The sequence below is a fragment of the Biomphalaria glabrata genome, chromosome 8 (assembly GCF_947242115.1).
Source record: "Biomphalaria glabrata chromosome 8, xgBioGlab47.1, whole genome shotgun sequence".
NCBI lineage: Eukaryota > Metazoa > Mollusca > Gastropoda > Planorbidae > Biomphalaria > Biomphalaria glabrata.
In genome coordinates, this window is record NC_074718.1 from 14,198,146 (window position 1) to 14,215,710 (window position 17,565).

A 17,565-nucleotide genomic window follows, 5' to 3' on the forward strand; every position below is an offset into this window, starting at 1 on the left:
GACAGTGATACGCAAATTAAGACCCGCGGGCCACGGGTAACATATGGCTAGTAATGTAATATAGTTAAGATTTACTCAAAAAATAAAGTCTAGATAATCTATAAATAGAATGAAAGCACAATTAATTTAACAAGATTACGAAGATAGTTTGTGTACACAAACTCAGAGGTGGACCAACCGTCGAATTCATCCATAAAACAGAAATATTTAAGTTAGTTTTGATCGTTTAGAATAAAAAGATTTCAAAAAAAATATTGCGCGTTTTTTTTTTCATTTACGTCATCAGTAAAAAGACTTTTATAATTCTTCTGGAATAAGGATTTAAAATAGAGCTCTTTTAAAAACAGAATGGCGTTAACTAATCACATAAATAAATCTCTTGGACATGGACACTATAGAGAAAGCAATTAAGACTTCTTGAGCGCTTTCACTAAAAATGCTTGCGCTCCATCATGGACATACGTTGGTAAGACCGCACTATAAACAGCATGTCCTTGCAAACGCCAACGGTTAACTAGCAGGTCGTCATGTGGCCAACACAACGAACTATTGCGTTAACTTTCTCCAACGGAAATCATATACCCATTAGAGTTGCTTGGACTCAGGGACAATCTAAATATTCCAAAATTTAAAATTCCAGGACGCCAGGCTCGGGTGCCAAGCACTAAACCACTCAGCCACAGCTCCGCTAATGGTTCTTGAGTTCGGCATACTTGACAAAAAATAAGCTAATATCATGAAAGTTTCAGCATTTGGCAGATATTAAAAGTAATTCTAACGATAAAGAAACACGACAGTGATAATGAAAAGAAAGCTAAGATTAATTCATTTTGCCTTTAGTCAGAGTTAATATTCAAAACATAAAAACAAAACTACTCATCTATTTAATAATAATTAAAGAGTATAATTTATTAAATATATGGATTACAAAAAAATATATATTAAAATGTCATTTGAAATGCGCTGTGATATGTAAATTATATGTATATAGATGAAAAGTACAAATACGCTTCAAAAAATGTATATAGTAACAATTATTATATGTATAAATAAAACATATTACAGGTTAAGTTGAGATCGTAGATGTATATGTATAACAGGCATTATACTGAAAAATATTATTATATTTCGTTGTCAAAGTTTAAATGCGCAAGTATGTACAATTGGAAAGACATATTTCAACAATTTATATATCTCGTCACTAAGGTCAACAAAATGATTACAGTATGGTACTATGGTTCATCTCATCTTTAGTTTCCAGAATATATGCTGGAAAAATAATAAGTTGGTCGTATGGAGACATTTTATAGGGATATCATTTTCTCGAAATTAAGGTGGGAGCTGATCCATTACTCAGTTAATCTATCCTCTATTATTTTTTAAAAAATTTGCAATGTGTGCTGGTATCGATTAAAAAACTATTTCCTTGATGTGGTTGAGGTTTGCTAGAAAGGTTTTTAGTTTTTGTATGTGGTAAGCATATGAGAAATAAACTCCAAGTAGTAACAAGACTGATAGGACTAATCCTCCGGTAGAGCTTGGCGAGAAACCCTACCACTCGGTGTAATGTCTCATAGCTCCAATACAGATTAAGTGACTCTGCAGACACATTCCCCCGCAGCTCCTATGAGGAAGCATCAGATTTTTTTCAGAGTTGTTTTTTTTTTTTAGCATCGGTTAAAACGACAATATGCCAGTTTATATTGGTGTGGTAACTGCTAGTTGAATTGTTTGTCTTTCTGACTTTCTGAGAGATTACCAGTTGGAATTGATTTTCCTTTCTCCATTGGGCCAATCTTATAGTATGCTAGATCTACAAATTGCGTTGCATTTTACAGAGAATTCATCTCTGTAAAGTCTTATCCTTTGATTTTTGGGGAAGAGGGTTTTTAGAAACAAGTTTACCCATTCCAAACGATTATTACAATTATAACATTTGTACAGCTATTTTAAGTACAGAAATCCAAATGTAAAGAAAATGAAAAAGGAGCTATACGTTAACTAATATAATGAAATATAGGCTATAAAATAGTTCAGAGAGTAATTATCATTAAAAACGTATGTTATTATTTCAAAATTTCTTGAGTAGTACACAAGAGAAGAAAGAATTATTCCCAAGTTTGAGAAGGGGATAGTCCAAGGCTGATTTGATATACATCTGGTCACCTTTGTACATATATATTGGAATAACACTACATGAGGTTAAATCTTTGTGATAAGCTTGAGAATAGACGCGTGGACTCTCTTTTCCACTCTTATCTTTATAATAGACATGGAACTGAACCTTCATATCAGTCAAGTTTTCAACCATCAGACAACAGAGATATATCCCATCGTGAGGCACTGTGTACGTACTTGTCGACATATTGTAATGTGGTGATAGAGTTACATTACCGGCGTAGTTAAAAAGAGTTAATATTGTGTCTTTCTTTATGTCTGTTTCCTTCATGTTGGCTACTTCCAAGCAAAAAGCCTCAGTCTCATTGGAGTCTCCTTTAAAAGAAAAAGAAACAAAAAGTTTGCAAATAAGAACATAAAACTAAAATGTTATTTAACCTTGGTTAGGCCAATAATAGAATATGCATCCTCCGTTCGGGACCTCTCAACTCAAGAAAACATTACGAAACTGGAACAGACACAAAATAGGGCAGTGATATTCATAACAAACGAATATTCACATTTGACCAGAGTAACACCTTTAGTAAAATCACTAAATTTAGAAAACCTTCAGGACAGAAGACTTAAGTAGCAATTATACATAAAACACTGAACCATAATCTTGAAATACAAAAACAAAATTTAATAAAATACTCTGAAAGACACAAAGATAAAGGCACATTCCTCGTCCCATATGCTAGGACAGATTTGTACAAATGTTCCTTCTTACCTAGTGCTATTAGAGCATGGAATGGGTTGCCTGAGCTAGCCAGGAAAACCAGTGACTTGGCAGAATTTAAGTCATTGGTTAATATGCATGACTAAATGCATAACGCGTAGAACGTAATCATCTTTTTTGAAGTAACGTCTGTATTATATAAGATAAGATAAGATTTAAAACTATTCTTAAACGAACAGCATAGACTAAACCTACCGACTTAAATATGAGCGGAACAATAGCCTAGCTCGAGTCTAGAATTGAAATACCCAACCATTTGTTGAAGTGGTTGAGTCTACGGTTGGAGGGAAGTAACCATGATCCTATCACTTGTCTTCGACCAGTTGTGAAACTGGTGAGAGAAATAGAATGGGCTTTCTTTGAAATTCATGATTAATGTTTAAATGCATTTATGTAAAAAAAGTTTAATGACTTGAATTCGAACTCAATGGCTAAAGCATTTTTAATCTATGCTAACACACTAACTACTGTGCCTACGAAGTGCTTATGAAAATGGAATTTTTAATAGTTATGTATTGTGAGGCGGCGAAATAATTATCTCTAAAAAGCATAGTCGACTAATTCATTTTTCTCCACCACATCAGTCAAGTAAAATTTCTTTCCATTGTTTGAAACCAAATGAAATTACCAATACTTAATTAACTATATGGTTAATTATAATTTTTTTTTACAAGTTATTATTTTTGTAAGACAAAAGAAATATATGTGCCAACTTTCAGCTTAATCCGAGATTGGGAGTACGAGAAATAATGTGTATAAAAATTTCACCAGACAGAGTGAGTTGATCATCAATTAATGTAAGCTTTGTAAAAATACGCCTTTGTATTACATCTTATCATGTATATTTCTTAGGCTCATTTTTTTTCAACTAAGTCTCTCATGAATAGCTAAACATTACAACAAGTAAAAGAATGGACCGGCCTCTCTCTTGATATCCGGTAAAGTATAGCTGCTTAGTGGTAATATGTGTGGTTTTGGTAAGAGATTGCTCCTTTTGGTAACTAGCAGGAGGTTTTGGTAACAAATAGGAGGTTTTGGTAACAAATAGGAGGTTTTGGTAACATCCTCAAAACAAAAGTCAAGGAAAAGATGAGATGATAATTCAATTTTACCAAGCTGTACATTTAGAAACTCATTAAAAGTAACGTCAAATCTGAATGAGGAGACTTCAGCTTTTACATCGCTATCAAAAGACAAAAATGAGAAAAACTATGAAAACACTAAATGGCATCCAAGGGCGGACTGGTTGATAAAATTGTCCCGGACATTTCTATAGAACCTGGCCCCTAAATTGTATCTTACATGATGGACATCCAATTCTAAGTCTACCTGTCTTCAAAATCATTCTGTTAAGTTTGATAATGTTTCGATAACTGAAAGCATGCATAGCATGTATCTTTTAAAGAAATATAATAGGCCTTATGTTGCTTTTTAATCGCTAAAAGTGTGGGCCGTAAAATGATGAAGCTAACAGTAGCACTGTGTACGGATGTAAAGTGTTACAATATTTTGGAAATGTGTTAGATTAAATTACTATTACACTGTAGAGACCGTTAAAGATTTTTTTTACACGACGCTCAGAGGGCCACGTTTACAAGGAATAGTATAAACATTTAACTTAAAACTTAGTGGCATTCATGAGGCTTTTAATTTGGCCCTACCGGCCCATTTGGTTACTGGTCCACGGGCATTTGCCCGAATGCCCATATAGCCAGTCCGCTCCTGATGGTATCTAGAAAAGGTTACTTACTGAAACTGGCAATGTCCTTTGAAAATCCAAGTATCTGTGTAGAAAGAAAAAAAAATTTAATGTTTTTTTATGGTCCACAGCAAGTGGGAGAAGTATCAATTTTCTTTATAATAATACAAATAATTGTATTTATAAAGCGCTGTTAACAAACCAAATGTAGGCTCAAGGCGCTGTGGTAACATTACAAATACAAACAAGACAGCTAAAATGACAAACTTAATCTTAAAATGTTTTAAACAGGTAGGTCTTAATGTTCTTCTTGAAAGTTGTGTAGCATGTTGTCTGTCTGAGATCAATGGGGAGTGAGTTCCAAACCTTTGGTCCGTGCACTGAAAAAGCCCGCAGGCGGTAGCTATTGAGGGAGAAATGTGGCACCACTAGAAGCGTTGAGTCCATTGAGCGCAGGGCTCTCTGAGGGACATATGGAGTGATCAGTTCTCTAAGGTACAAGGGCATTTCTTTCTTGTAGTTACACTGATGACAAAGTGTCGCCACCTTCAAGTCGATTCTCCCTTTCACGGGAAGCCAATGGAGCGTGCGCAGGAGCGTAGTTGCAGAATCTTGTCTTGTTTTCTTTAGGACTTATACGAGCGGCGTTGTTCTGAAAACGTTGCAGCTTGGCTATTTTGTCATCGGGTATACCTGCTAGCACGACGTTGTTCTGAATACGTTGCAGCTTGGCTATTTTGTCATCGGGTAAACCTGCTAGCACGGCGTTGTTCTGTATATGTTGCAGTTTGGCTATTTTGTCATTGAGTATACCTGCTAGCACGGCGTTGTTCTGTATATGTTGCAGTTTGGCTATTTTGTCATTGAGTATACCTGCTAGCACGGCGTTGCAGTAGTCAAGGCGGGAGAGTATGAATGCCACAGCTAGCCTTTTTGTTGACTCCGTTGTTAAATATGGTCGGATCTGGCTTAATCTGCGTAGCTGTAGATAAAGACCCATGCAGAGTTGACTTATGTGTGGGTGGAAAGATAGTGTTGAGTCGAAGAAAACTCCAAGATTTCGCACTACATGGACATGGCAGTTCGTGATAAAAAGAGAATCTGTGCTCTCGACTTTTGAGACGTTGTTCCGAGTGCCAGTGCCTGATAGGCGTTCACAATGTTAGTAATAGCAAGGAAGCTGGAATGGGGTTAAGGTCACATGAATTATTTGGCATCTTTAAAATAAGACTTTTGACATAATCTTCAAATTCATGCTGAAACTCGCAAAAAGGAGAATTTTGAATTGAAGAGTGGTCAAGCTGTGATGAGAGGGATAGCATGTCATTTCTAATCAGTTCAATCTTGCCAATGAAGAATCTATTGAAAGAATCAGGGAGTTCAGATACTGGGATAGATGACGGCAAACGTTCGTTATTTGCTCCCCCTAACATTTCAGCGGTGATCCTGAATAGCTCCTTTGAAGAATTAGAGGCTTCAATTTTTTGACGAATATGACTAGTAATGATTATGAGTGTTGAGCGTTGAGCACCAAGAGTTTTATATATAATATAATGTTACGATCTTCTCTCTCTCACCTATCAGGCGTCCTGTAAACAACTGTTCAACACGCAACAGATCAACACATAAATAACTTGCCAACAAGAGTTCCAAATAATCTGGTTCTTTAATGAATAGATAACAGCCAAAACTAGACAATTGGCAACACATCAACTGCTAACAATGCTACACTGTACATCACAGTACTAAACTCTACTGTCTCTACACTGTACATCACCGTACTAAACTCTACTGTCTCTACACTGTACATCACCGTACTAAACTCTACTGTCTCTACACTGTACATCACCGTACTAAACTCTACTGTCTCTACACTGTACATCACCGTACTAAACTCTACTGTCTCTACACTGTACATCACCGTACTAAACTCTACTGTCTCTACACTGTACATCACCGTACTAAACTCTACTGTCTCTACACTGTACATCACCGTACTAAACTCTACTGTCTCTACACTGTACATCACCGTACTAAACTCTACTGTCTCTACACTGTACATCACCGTACTAAACTCTACTGTCTCTACACTGTACATCACCGTACTAAACTCTACTGTCTCTACACTGTACATCACCGTACTAAACTCTACTGTCTCTACACTGTACATCACCGTACTAAACTCTACTGTCTCTACACTGTACATCACCGTACTAAACTCTACTGTCTCTACACTGTACATCACCGTACTAAACTCTACTGTCTCTACACTGTACATCACCGTACTAAACTCTACTGTCTCTACACTGTACATCACCGTACTAAACTCTACTGTCTCTACACTGTACATCACCGTACTAAACTCTACTGTCTCTACACTGTACATCACCGTACTAAACTCTACTGTCTCTACACTGTACATCACCGTACTAAACTCTACTGTCTCTACACTGTACATCACCGTACTAAACTCTACTGTCTCTACACTGTACATCACCGTACTAAACTCTACTGTCTCTACACTGTACATCACCGTACTAAACTCTACTGTCTCTACACTGTACATCACCGTACTAAACTCTACTGTCTCTACACTGTACATCACCGTACTAAACTCTACTGTCTCTACACTGTACATCACCGTACTAAACTCTACTGTCTCTACACTGTACATCACCGTACTAAACTCTACTGTCTCTACACTGTACATCACCGTACTAAACTCTACTGTCTCTACACTGTACATCACCGTACTAAACTCTACTGTCTCTACACTGTACATCACCGTACTAAACTCTACTGTCTCTACACTGTACATCACCGTACTAAACTCTACTGTCTCTACACTGTACATCACCGTACTAAACTCTACTGTCTCTACACTGTACATCACCGTACTAAACTCTACTGTCTCTACACTGTACATCACCGTACTAAACTCTACTGTCTCTACACTGTACATCACCGTACTAAACTCTACTGTCTCTACACTGTACATCACCGTACTAAACTCTACTGTCTCTACACTGTACATCACCGTACTAAACTCTACTGTCTCTACACTGTACATCACCGTACTAAACTCTACTGTCTCTACACTGTACATCACCGTACTAAACTCTACTGTCTCTACACTGTACATCACCGTACTAAACTCTACTGTCTCTACACTGTACATCACCGTACTAAACTCTACTGTCTCTACACTGTACATCACCGTACTAAACTCTACTGTCTCTACACTGTACATCACCGTACTAAACTCTACTGTCTCTACACTGTACATCACCGTACTAAACTCTACTGTCTCTACACTGTACATCACCGTACTAAACTCTACTGTCTCTACACTGTACATCACCGTACTAAACTCTACTGTCTCTTTTCCTGGACTTGTACGTCTACTTGAGGACTCCGCCAGGACCGACTTCATGGCCGATTCACAGTCCCGGCCTCTCGCTATCCTGTATTGAATTGCCTCTCGTCCGTGAAGGATTTCGATCACATGACCATAACACGGATCATATATGTGTCTACTAGCAGTACTGTCCCTTGTCCATCGACAGCTTTTGACCTGAGTGATTTGCCTAAGTTCACGTGTGTCAGCAGTCAACTCTATCGCGCCGCCAAAAGGGTTATAACAATAAAATGCTTAATATAGCGTAATTATGTAATGACATAAAAGAAGAAAAACATTTAAAAATACATTTTTTAGAAAACAATACCTCCGTTCTAAACTTATAATATAATATAATATTTTAAAAAATAATTTTTTAAAATGTTTGGTTCAAATCCGGTTTCAAACCAGTGATTTTGACACCGTCAGCGGCATAAACGAACAATGTTACTTATTCGGGCAGCGGACAATTAAAACAATTGTTTATTGGTATTTCCATTGTATGGACATGTAGATCTAAAACAGGACCTCGACTTCTGATTTAGAACTCTTAAGATCTGGTCTAGATATACTATATTAGATTTACATAAAAATATAAGCAAAGCTTTCAATAAACTTGAGTTAAACTTGAATTTAATAAATAACTTCGTTACAGCATATTATCAGACGATACTAGTGCATTACGGCTGATTACACAATGTTTTTTTTTTTCATTGAATAATTTCAATGATAGTCCTTTAAATCAATACTTAGAAGACGATGCACAAAATGCTACTAAACATTTATTTAATAAGTTTTTGAAACAATATTCCCTTATATTTGGAAATTCCCAAATTCTTTTCTCTTTTTAAGAACGAATAGTCCTTTTCGAAGTCGATGTTGCCTCTGAGGTCTAAGTCGAGTACTCAAGCCAAATTTATGCTACATTTATTTATTTTTTACTTTAAAAAATATAACGGTCAAACAAGAGTTTTCCCCGTGTGGACAACGATCTAGTATTTCTTTTTAGTGTTAAGGTTTCGTCCACCCACCTTCCATGAAGTTCTGTCCTTGAATAGAGGTATAGTAATATATAGCACCCCGTATAGACGAATAGTTCTTATTGTTCATAACTGAACAATATTGTGCTGTTAAATCAATATCAAAAACTTACTTTGACATTTAAATCTTTCATTTCACTTTCAATTTTAGCACTGCTCAATTTACTCCAGGACCTTATCGCTGAATAAATTGTTGAAAATTGTGCCTGGAAATCTGGAAATGTGGTATCATGGAAAGACTTAATCTGGGTCAAAGACTTTGAAATATCCGTGACACTCTTATGTAACGTTTTTATCTCTGACGTATTAGAACTTAGAATGGTGTCCATTTCTTCTACATGTTTTTGAAAATTGTTGGGTGAATCTTTGAAATTTCTTTCTAGTTCATTGACTATAATTATCAAAGTTTTATATTCAGATCTTAGACATTCGATCTCAGTTTTAGCTCTTTCTATTTCCGTAAGAGTGTTTTCAGATGTTTGATTATTTGCTTTTTTCAAATCTTCTTGGGCTTTTAAAAGTAGTTCCATTTTTTCCTCTTTTTCTTTATTTGTTTTGAAAATTGCCATCAGCTGTTTCTCGCTTGTATTTATGTTTCCGACAATAGTATCAGTTTTAGTTGTCGTCAAGTCAGTAAAACTTTGCATTTGTTTCGTTAAAGTATCAATCTCTGTTTTTAAATTGTCCTCAATTTCATTTTGCTTTTTCAGGATAGTTTCGTTGCATTCTTTACACTGGTTTATTTTCTGTGATAAAGATTTAGTCTGAAGTTTGATCAAATCACTGGCTTGATCAAGTTCTTTTAAGCATTGATCAGAATTTTGTTCATATTTAGTTTCGACATCAACTTGCTTCTGTGAAATTTCCTGGATGTGTTTTCGTTGTTCTGTATGTTTTTTTTCTAATATTTTAATTCTCTTTAAAAGTTTTTTTGATGAAGTTTCAACTTGTTCATTGAGTCTGGAAAAATTTTCTTCTGTTGTTTCAAAATATTCGGTGAAAGATCTAATTTTTTTTTCAAGATCCTCAATACGTGATAAGTCCATACTGTTTGTTTTATGTCCTGTAAAATGGAATACACATTATATACACATTAACTACACAGATAAGATATTATTTCAAAAGTTTAAAAATAATGATAATATATTTGAAATTAAGACAAATGTAATATAATAAATGGAATAATTAGACATATGATAAAAAAGGTATATTGATTTCACATAATTATAAGCCAAATGAAAATATAGGCCCATATATAGATGTATACTTGGGTCTGTCTCGAAAGACAAACTAGGCTACACAATTAAAGTACTGATTTTAATGTTATTTTTTGAAGGACAGAATCTGCTGTGACTAAACATGGTTATATTCTGTAGTGTTACTCTTTGTCATCCTGGATGTTATCTGAATGACAGGTATCATATAATGTAATGAGCGTAGCCAGGGGGGGGGGGGGGGTTCTTGGGGTTCAAACCCAGGGGGGGGGGGGAACGGAATTAATTGACTGATTTTTGCTTTTCATTTTGTTTATTTTAGGTGAGATTTTAATACTAAATCATCACTTACCACAGCACAGACGAGGCAGTTTTAAGTTAAAAACCCTCTACCAGGGGGTTTTGAGATTTAAAAAAACCCTATTAGAGGGTTTTGAGATACAAATCCCTCTACCAGGGGCTTTGAGTTTAGGGGGTTTTGAATTTTAAACCCCCTACCAGAGGTTTTTGCAGTTAAATCCCCCTCTACTTAAAACAAAACAAAAAAAATGCAAACAACAATCCCCAAATTCCAACAGCACAGTTGAGGAAGATTTTGATTTTAAAACCCCCTCCAAAATTTACGATTAACCCCATCTTCAATATAAAAAAAGCAAATTACACACTCAAAATTCTATGAGCGTAGCCAAAGGGGTTTTGAGTTTAACCATCCCCCCCCCCACATCAGTTGGGGTTTGAAGCTAAAAAGTACCTCTTCAATATAAAAAAAAAAAGCAAATTACACACTATAAAATCTATGAGCGTAGCCAAAGGGGTTTTGAGTTCAAATTCCCCTCCTCCAGATGGCTTTTTCTTTAAAGTTTAAAACCCCTCCAGATGGTTTTGAGTTTAAAATTCAAATACAGAGCGTTTAGAGTTAAAAACCTCTCTCTTCAATATTATTTTAAAGCAAACTACAGTAACCAAATTCTAAGATCGTAGCTAAATGGGGTTTTGAATTAAAAACAAAAAAAAAAACTCCAGAGATTTCTTAGTTTAAAACCCCTCAACAGATGATTTGACGAAAAAAACTTTCCTTTTCGATATAAAATCTAAAGCGAAATACAGGCATGTAATTCCAAGAGCGTAGTCAAGAAAGGTTACAAATTTCTACCAGTGGCTTGGGCTCCATTAATAAAGTGTGAATAGTCTTCTGCCGAAATTGAAAATCATTAAATGTGTCTCAACAAAGATGGCTAAGACAGATTTTAGGAGTCAGTCATAGAGATCGGGTCTAAATCAAAGAAATCATATGCCGAACTGGGAGGCGAATCCTTAGTAATGTTGTGACAGAGCGTCGCATGAGATTTTCAGGGACATGTTCTCACACAAAATGAATTACGCAAAATAAGAGTTGCGGAAACAGCTTACCGGAAAATGCGCCGAACGGCGCGAGAGGGTCTAAGTCAGCAAGAATAGCACATTCACATTAGGTTTTTGAAATAAAACTTTTTAATAGCAAGATAATGCACTGTAGATACCTCAGAATATGCATTTTGTTGGCTTTCAATACCAGAAATAGTGCTCGGCGGCGGGGCTTCGCCACGCGCTGTGGGAGCGCTGCGAACTCCCCCAGACCCCCTTGCTAGCAAGGGCGGGGAGTCTACCCGAAAGGGTCAGAATGTAATAAAAATTAATTATGTACACACACACACACACATATATATATATATATAATTTTTTTTCCGCGGGGGGGGGGGGGGTCGGGGGGGATCCCCCCTCCCAAACCCTACCCGAAACAAAATCCTGGCTACGCCCATGTATAATGTAGTGTTTTAAACGCATTATTTAAATATGTCAAGAAAAATAATAATGGCAAAACAATATTATATTTGACAGTTGCTGATAATAAACTGTATTGAATAAATGTCTTTTATTTGTGACACTACTTCTGCATGGAGAGTTGGAACTAATGTAGAGTCTAAATCCAAAGTACTAACCTTTCAGTCCTAAAAGATGAGCCATGGTCGATTTTGACTGAAAGCGTCAGAGTGACTGAATATTTTTTTCATTTATTTGTTTCATATGATTATAACCCTAGTGGCGGCGCGAGAGGGTTAACTGTAGGTTCAGTTGACACACGTGAACTCGGGCAAATCACTGAAGGCAATGGCTATCGATGGATAAGTGACAGTACTGCTAGTACACATACATGACCCTCATTATGGTCATGTGATCGAAAGACTGCGTGAACCAGAGACACAGTGTGTAAGAAAGCGGCAGTTCAAGACCAAAGACCGGGACTGTTAGTCGGGCCATGAAGTCAGTCCTGGTGGAGTCCTCAAGTGCTATGTACGAGTCCAGGAAGAGATAGAGACAGTAGAATTTTGTACGGTGATGTACAGTGTAGCAATTTAGTTGTTGATGTGTTGTCAATAGTCTAGTATTGGCTGTCTTCTACCTATTTACTCATTATTAAAGTACCAGATTAAACAGAGCTCTTGTTGTCAAGTTCTTGATGTGTTAGATGTGATGTGTTGTGTTTAGCAGTGTTTACAGAAGGCCTGATTAGGAGAGAGAATCGTAACAATATGTGTCAATTGTTTCGATTTTATTTAATACTGGAAGAAATATCTCGAATTACGGCGGGTGGATGGCGGCGGGCAGGGGACAATAGAGGTGGCAGTGCTGAGCATATACAACACGAACAGGCAGCCATTGTATTGACGAAGACTGCCCATTCGTTCACATTGTATGATTATTTGTCATTATTGTTCGTGTCGACGGTACAGAAATGGAGGATACGAGACAGATGGAGAAACAGACAATAAAAAAAAAAAAAAGACAGAGAAGATAGATGAGAGAGACATGATGAAACAGAGAAAGGTAGAGATACAGAATAGGTGGGTGCAGACCAGTGATACAAGAAAGAGAACACAGACTAAAATATACGATAAAATTATGAAACATAAAATGGTGCAAAAAAAGTGTAAACCAACAGACACAGGGGCAAACAATGGTGAGTCTACAGCTGTTTTATTTCCACTAAACAGTCAGAAAGTTCCAGTGTGTCAGGTATTTCTGTCACACAAAATCTCACCTTGTACTTTTGGCTGGGAAGATGACGTCATTTCTTCACATTCCTCTCTCAAGCTCTCGTCTGTTACATCATTGTCACCTTGGATATATCGATCGAGAAATTAAAAAGTTTAGAAATGAAGCTCTCATAAAACCTTGACAGTTATTGCATGAATAAGCCAAGTTGGCCTCACACAATGTAATTCACTAGACTTACTTGCTATATCAATGCAAGCCTGCAGAAAGCGACTATTTCGTTCTAACAAATATTGTTTTATCTGTAGATAGCTGGCCTCGTCTTTCTCTTCTAACCATAATATAGCACGTTTTTTAACCTGATATACAAGACAAGAAAATATTTAAAAACAAGGTTACAAAGACTGTTTGTGTGGAAACACAAACTCAAAATCGGCCCTCGAAGTGATTCACCCAGGGAAAAAAAATCAGAATAAAATTCTACCAAAGCCAAATGAAAGAGAAGAATGGAGAAATAAGTTTAACAGATCTTGTGTGGTGCCCCAGCAGTCCAAGAGACCATAGGATAGGTGAAAGTAAATGTGAAATTAGATGTGAAACTGGCCTAATTAATGTCTTATAATGATAATCTGATTGGTCTAATTGTTTTGTTAAGGGTCAATCTCCTATTCCTCAAGAAAAAAACATTTCCGTAAAAAAAATATTTAAAAAATAAATACTTTAGATAACTGTTCTAGAGCTGTAGTAGAGCGCTGGAGTTCACGCGATAATATGAAAAACTACTTATTATTGTTTTAAATTATATCAAACTTATCTTATATTATTCAGACGTTACTTTAAAAAAAAGTAGATAATTATGTCCTACGCGTCATGCTTTTAGTCATGCATATTAACCAATGACCTAAATTTTGCCAAGTCACTGGTTTTCCTGGCTAGCTCAGGCAACCCATTCCATACTCTAATAGCAATAGGGAAGAAAAAGCATTTGTACAAATTTGTCCTAGCATATGGAACGAGGAATGTTCCTTTATCTTTGTGTCTTTCTGAGTATTTTATTAAATGTTGTTTTGTATTTGAAGATTATGGTTCAGTGTTTTATGTATAATTGCTACTTTACTTTTGAGTATCCTTCCTTCTAAATTTATTGATTTTACTAAAGGTGTTACTCTAGTCAAATGTGAATATTCGTTTGTTATGAATCTCACTGCTCTATTTTGTGTCTGTTCCAGTTTCTTAATGTTTTCTAGAGTTGAGGGGTCCCAAACAATTGATGTATATGCATTATTGACCTAACCAAGGTTAAATAACATTTTAATTTTATGTTCTTATTTGATTTATAGAAATTTCTTTTAATAAACCCTAATGCTTTGTTTTATTTTTTTTCTCTTTTAAAAAAAGTAAGCATTTTTTTTTTGTAAATGAGTAGTAAGTATAACAGAACTTTCTTAGCTTAGCAATACAATTGTAACAAAAAAATCTTGAAAAAAAAATCTTAAAAGATATGCATAAATGTGTTACAAAACATGGTAAATGACAACCAGCCCTACTAAAGAGCCTCCCGTATTTATTACAATTAATAGTGAATAGTTGTAAAAGTGGTGAATTTTATGAAAAAACTGCCTGCATAAGTGATATAAAACATTAGTTCTTTCGCTTTCAGTAGCCGTTGCATCAGAACTTTGAATGGTCTAAAATATTATGGTGTCAGATTTTCACCATCTTTTCTAGTTTACGAGATCTAAACGGGACGGACGGACATTTCACACAAAACTAATAGCGCCTTTTCTCCTTTTGGGAGCCGCTAAAAATATGTGCAATATTTAATTTTTTTTTTTCCGAATAGTTTTTGTTTAGCGCAATTTAATGCTTTTAGATTTCTCCAAGCACAATGATCTTATCACTTGTACGGACTTGTTGGGAAACGGGTGGGTGGAAGGGGAGGGAAGAAGGGAGTATGTGTGTAAAATGTGTGTGATCAAATTTTAAATGGATTTCTAAAAAGCATATACAAAAATTCCATCAAACAAAAGATCTGTTGAACCGCCGCTGATAATTTTTACACGGTTTTCTATTACCTCTCAGTGGCGTAGCTATGGTGGATAGTTGGAGGGGGAAAGAATTTTAAAATCCCTCATGGCCCCCACTTGAGTGTTCGAATTTTTTGTCAAAATTAAATATTAAATATTATGCCACTATCTCATGCCATGATGTCGAATGTCAAAATCCAGGGGCCTCTTAAGAGGTCAAGCCCCACGACCCCTAAATTATGTCAAATTCTTAGCTACGCCACTGTTACCTCTCAATACATTTATATATCTTATATATAAATACACACATATATATATATATATATATATATATATATATATATATATATATACCTAACCCTAATCCTAATCCTAACCCTATATATATATATATATATATATATATTGATTAATTCTTTTTATTTATATATGTATGTAATTAAGTGTGTTTGGAAACAAATAGTTACCCTAGTAACGGAGTCTTTAAGAACTTCCAGTTTTATGTTCACATTTTCTAAATCGTGTACGTGTGACGTTATTATTTCCTTCTGTCTTGACGGTCTCATCTGTGGATAAAAAAATGTAAACCTGTTGAAAATTATCTAATAGGGGTGGATGTCATTAGTATTTTTTGTTGTTCCTTTTCAGGACGACAGGGGATGGCAGGGGGGGGGGGCAGGTATCGAAGCCGGGACCCTCGACACCGCCAAACGACAGTCCAGCGCGAATACCACACGTCAAGGCAGATTTGACTGTACTTAACACATATTTCTGGTTCTAATTCTCTGTGACAAAGTTTGGCACTAAAATCTTACTTGTAAGTCTGTTAATAAGTCTTTTCTTTCAACACTTTAATAGCAATCATGATTGAGAGTTAAAGTCATGGAGATGGATAGTCTATTCATGTCACTATTCTATTCCTTACACTTATCACATGACCGTGTATTTTTCCCCCTATTCTTTTCTAAGAAATGTCTTTATTTTAATGTCGGTAACAAAAGTTAGACTTAGTTTATAAACAGCCAACACTTAAGTAACAAAGACAGTGTTTACTTTAAACAAGAATAACATCCCAAACACAAAATGATTTTAAAACTCTAGAAACGTACTTATTCTTAAAAACGTAAATTAAAACTTAATCAGACTTTATTTGTTCAGCACACCTTTATTCCACAAAAGCCTATAAACGTTCCTGTTGTCAGATAGTTTGTTATGTTGGATTTTCCCGATGTTACTTAAAAAAAAAAAAACATTTGTCAATAAACTTCTTAGTCCTTAGTCACTTTTTTTTCTTCTTCACCTTTACCTAACCCTTAGTCTGTTGAACCGTTGGGGAGCACACAAGATCTGTCAACCGTCTTTCTCCATTCCTCTGTCTTATGCCATGGATAGAATTTCATTTAATGACAGACCAGTCTATTCTTTTATGTTTTTTTTCCTGCCTTTTCATCTTCTTCCTGGTACTTTTCCCTGAAGGAAGGTTTTTGTGAGCACCGAAGAACTTGTGATGTGGCCACAGAGTTTTAGTTAACGTTGTTTTTTCTAGCAGGGGTTAATGCTTAGTAAGTGATTTCTAAAACGATTCTGTAGCATCTTATTTCAATTGCTAGGATCCTCTTCTCAAGATCTGCACTCAACATACGAGATTCGAAAGCATATAAAAAAAGAATGTGGCTGTGACGAGGAAGAGAATCAGCCTGATTGTAGTGTCTAGGGCTAAGACTTAGTCTGTCCAGATTGTTTTGAGTTTTGCAAGTGCTGCTGTATACTGTCCAATTCTGGCCAGTAGTTCAGGTTTGGTGTCTTTATCTGAAACAATAGCTCCAAGGCATATAGAGCTACTGGCACTAGTCAGCTTTTCGCCACCAATGCTAATGTTCCTTTTAAAGCCTTGTTCGCTCTTGGTCAATTTTTTTTTCCATTTTGATTTGCACACCATATGTTGGGTAGCTCTTTTCTATGCGCATTACCAAGTCAGCTAATTCATCTTCTTTCCCTACCAGAAGTTGACCAGAACCATATATGTCCTGAGGTGTTGATAGCAAAACGTCCATCAATGGCAATAGTTATATCCCTTACTACATAGTCTCCTGTGTTTGTTATTATTAATAGTGTATAGTTGTAAAAATGGAATAATTTTATGAAAAAAAAAAACTGCTTGCATACTTACAATAGTTTTACTTCTACAAATCACCCATTGTGACAAGTCAAAAACTCGCTGTCAGAGTCACTCTAAATTATCACAGCATTAATTATTAT

The 17,565-nt window shown here is 35.8% G+C and overlaps 1 protein-coding gene across 4 annotated transcripts; it reads right to left on the reverse strand.

Moving 5' to 3' along the window:
• Positions 1-897: 897 nt before the first annotated feature.
• Positions 898-16,557, reverse strand: LOC106060955 (repetitive organellar protein-like). Of its 4 annotated transcripts, XR_008779315.1 has the most exons (8): positions 16,470-16,557; positions 15,774-15,872; positions 13,521-13,638; positions 13,326-13,403; positions 9,146-10,095; positions 4,647-4,680; positions 3,092-3,227; positions 2,355-2,493 (listed from the first exon to the last, which is right to left on the reverse strand). XR_008779315.1 is itself a non-coding variant. In XM_056037766.1 (7 exons), exons 2-7 carry the CDS (start codon positions 15,870-15,872, stop codon positions 2,072-2,074), a joined length of 1,701 nt encoding a protein of 566 aa, XP_055893741.1. In that variant the 5' UTR covers positions 16,470-16,556; the 3' UTR covers positions 900-2,071. The 4 variants fall into 4 exon arrangements, 3 of the variants coding, with proteins under 3 accessions (XP_055893743.1, XP_055893742.1, XP_055893741.1); XM_056037766.1 differs by lacking the exon at positions 3,092-3,227 and having other exon boundaries at positions 900-2,493; positions 16,470-16,556; XM_056037767.1 differs by lacking the exons at positions 3,092-3,227; positions 13,521-13,638; positions 16,470-16,557 and having other exon boundaries at positions 899-2,493.
• Positions 16,558-17,565: the final 1,008 nt, after the last annotated feature.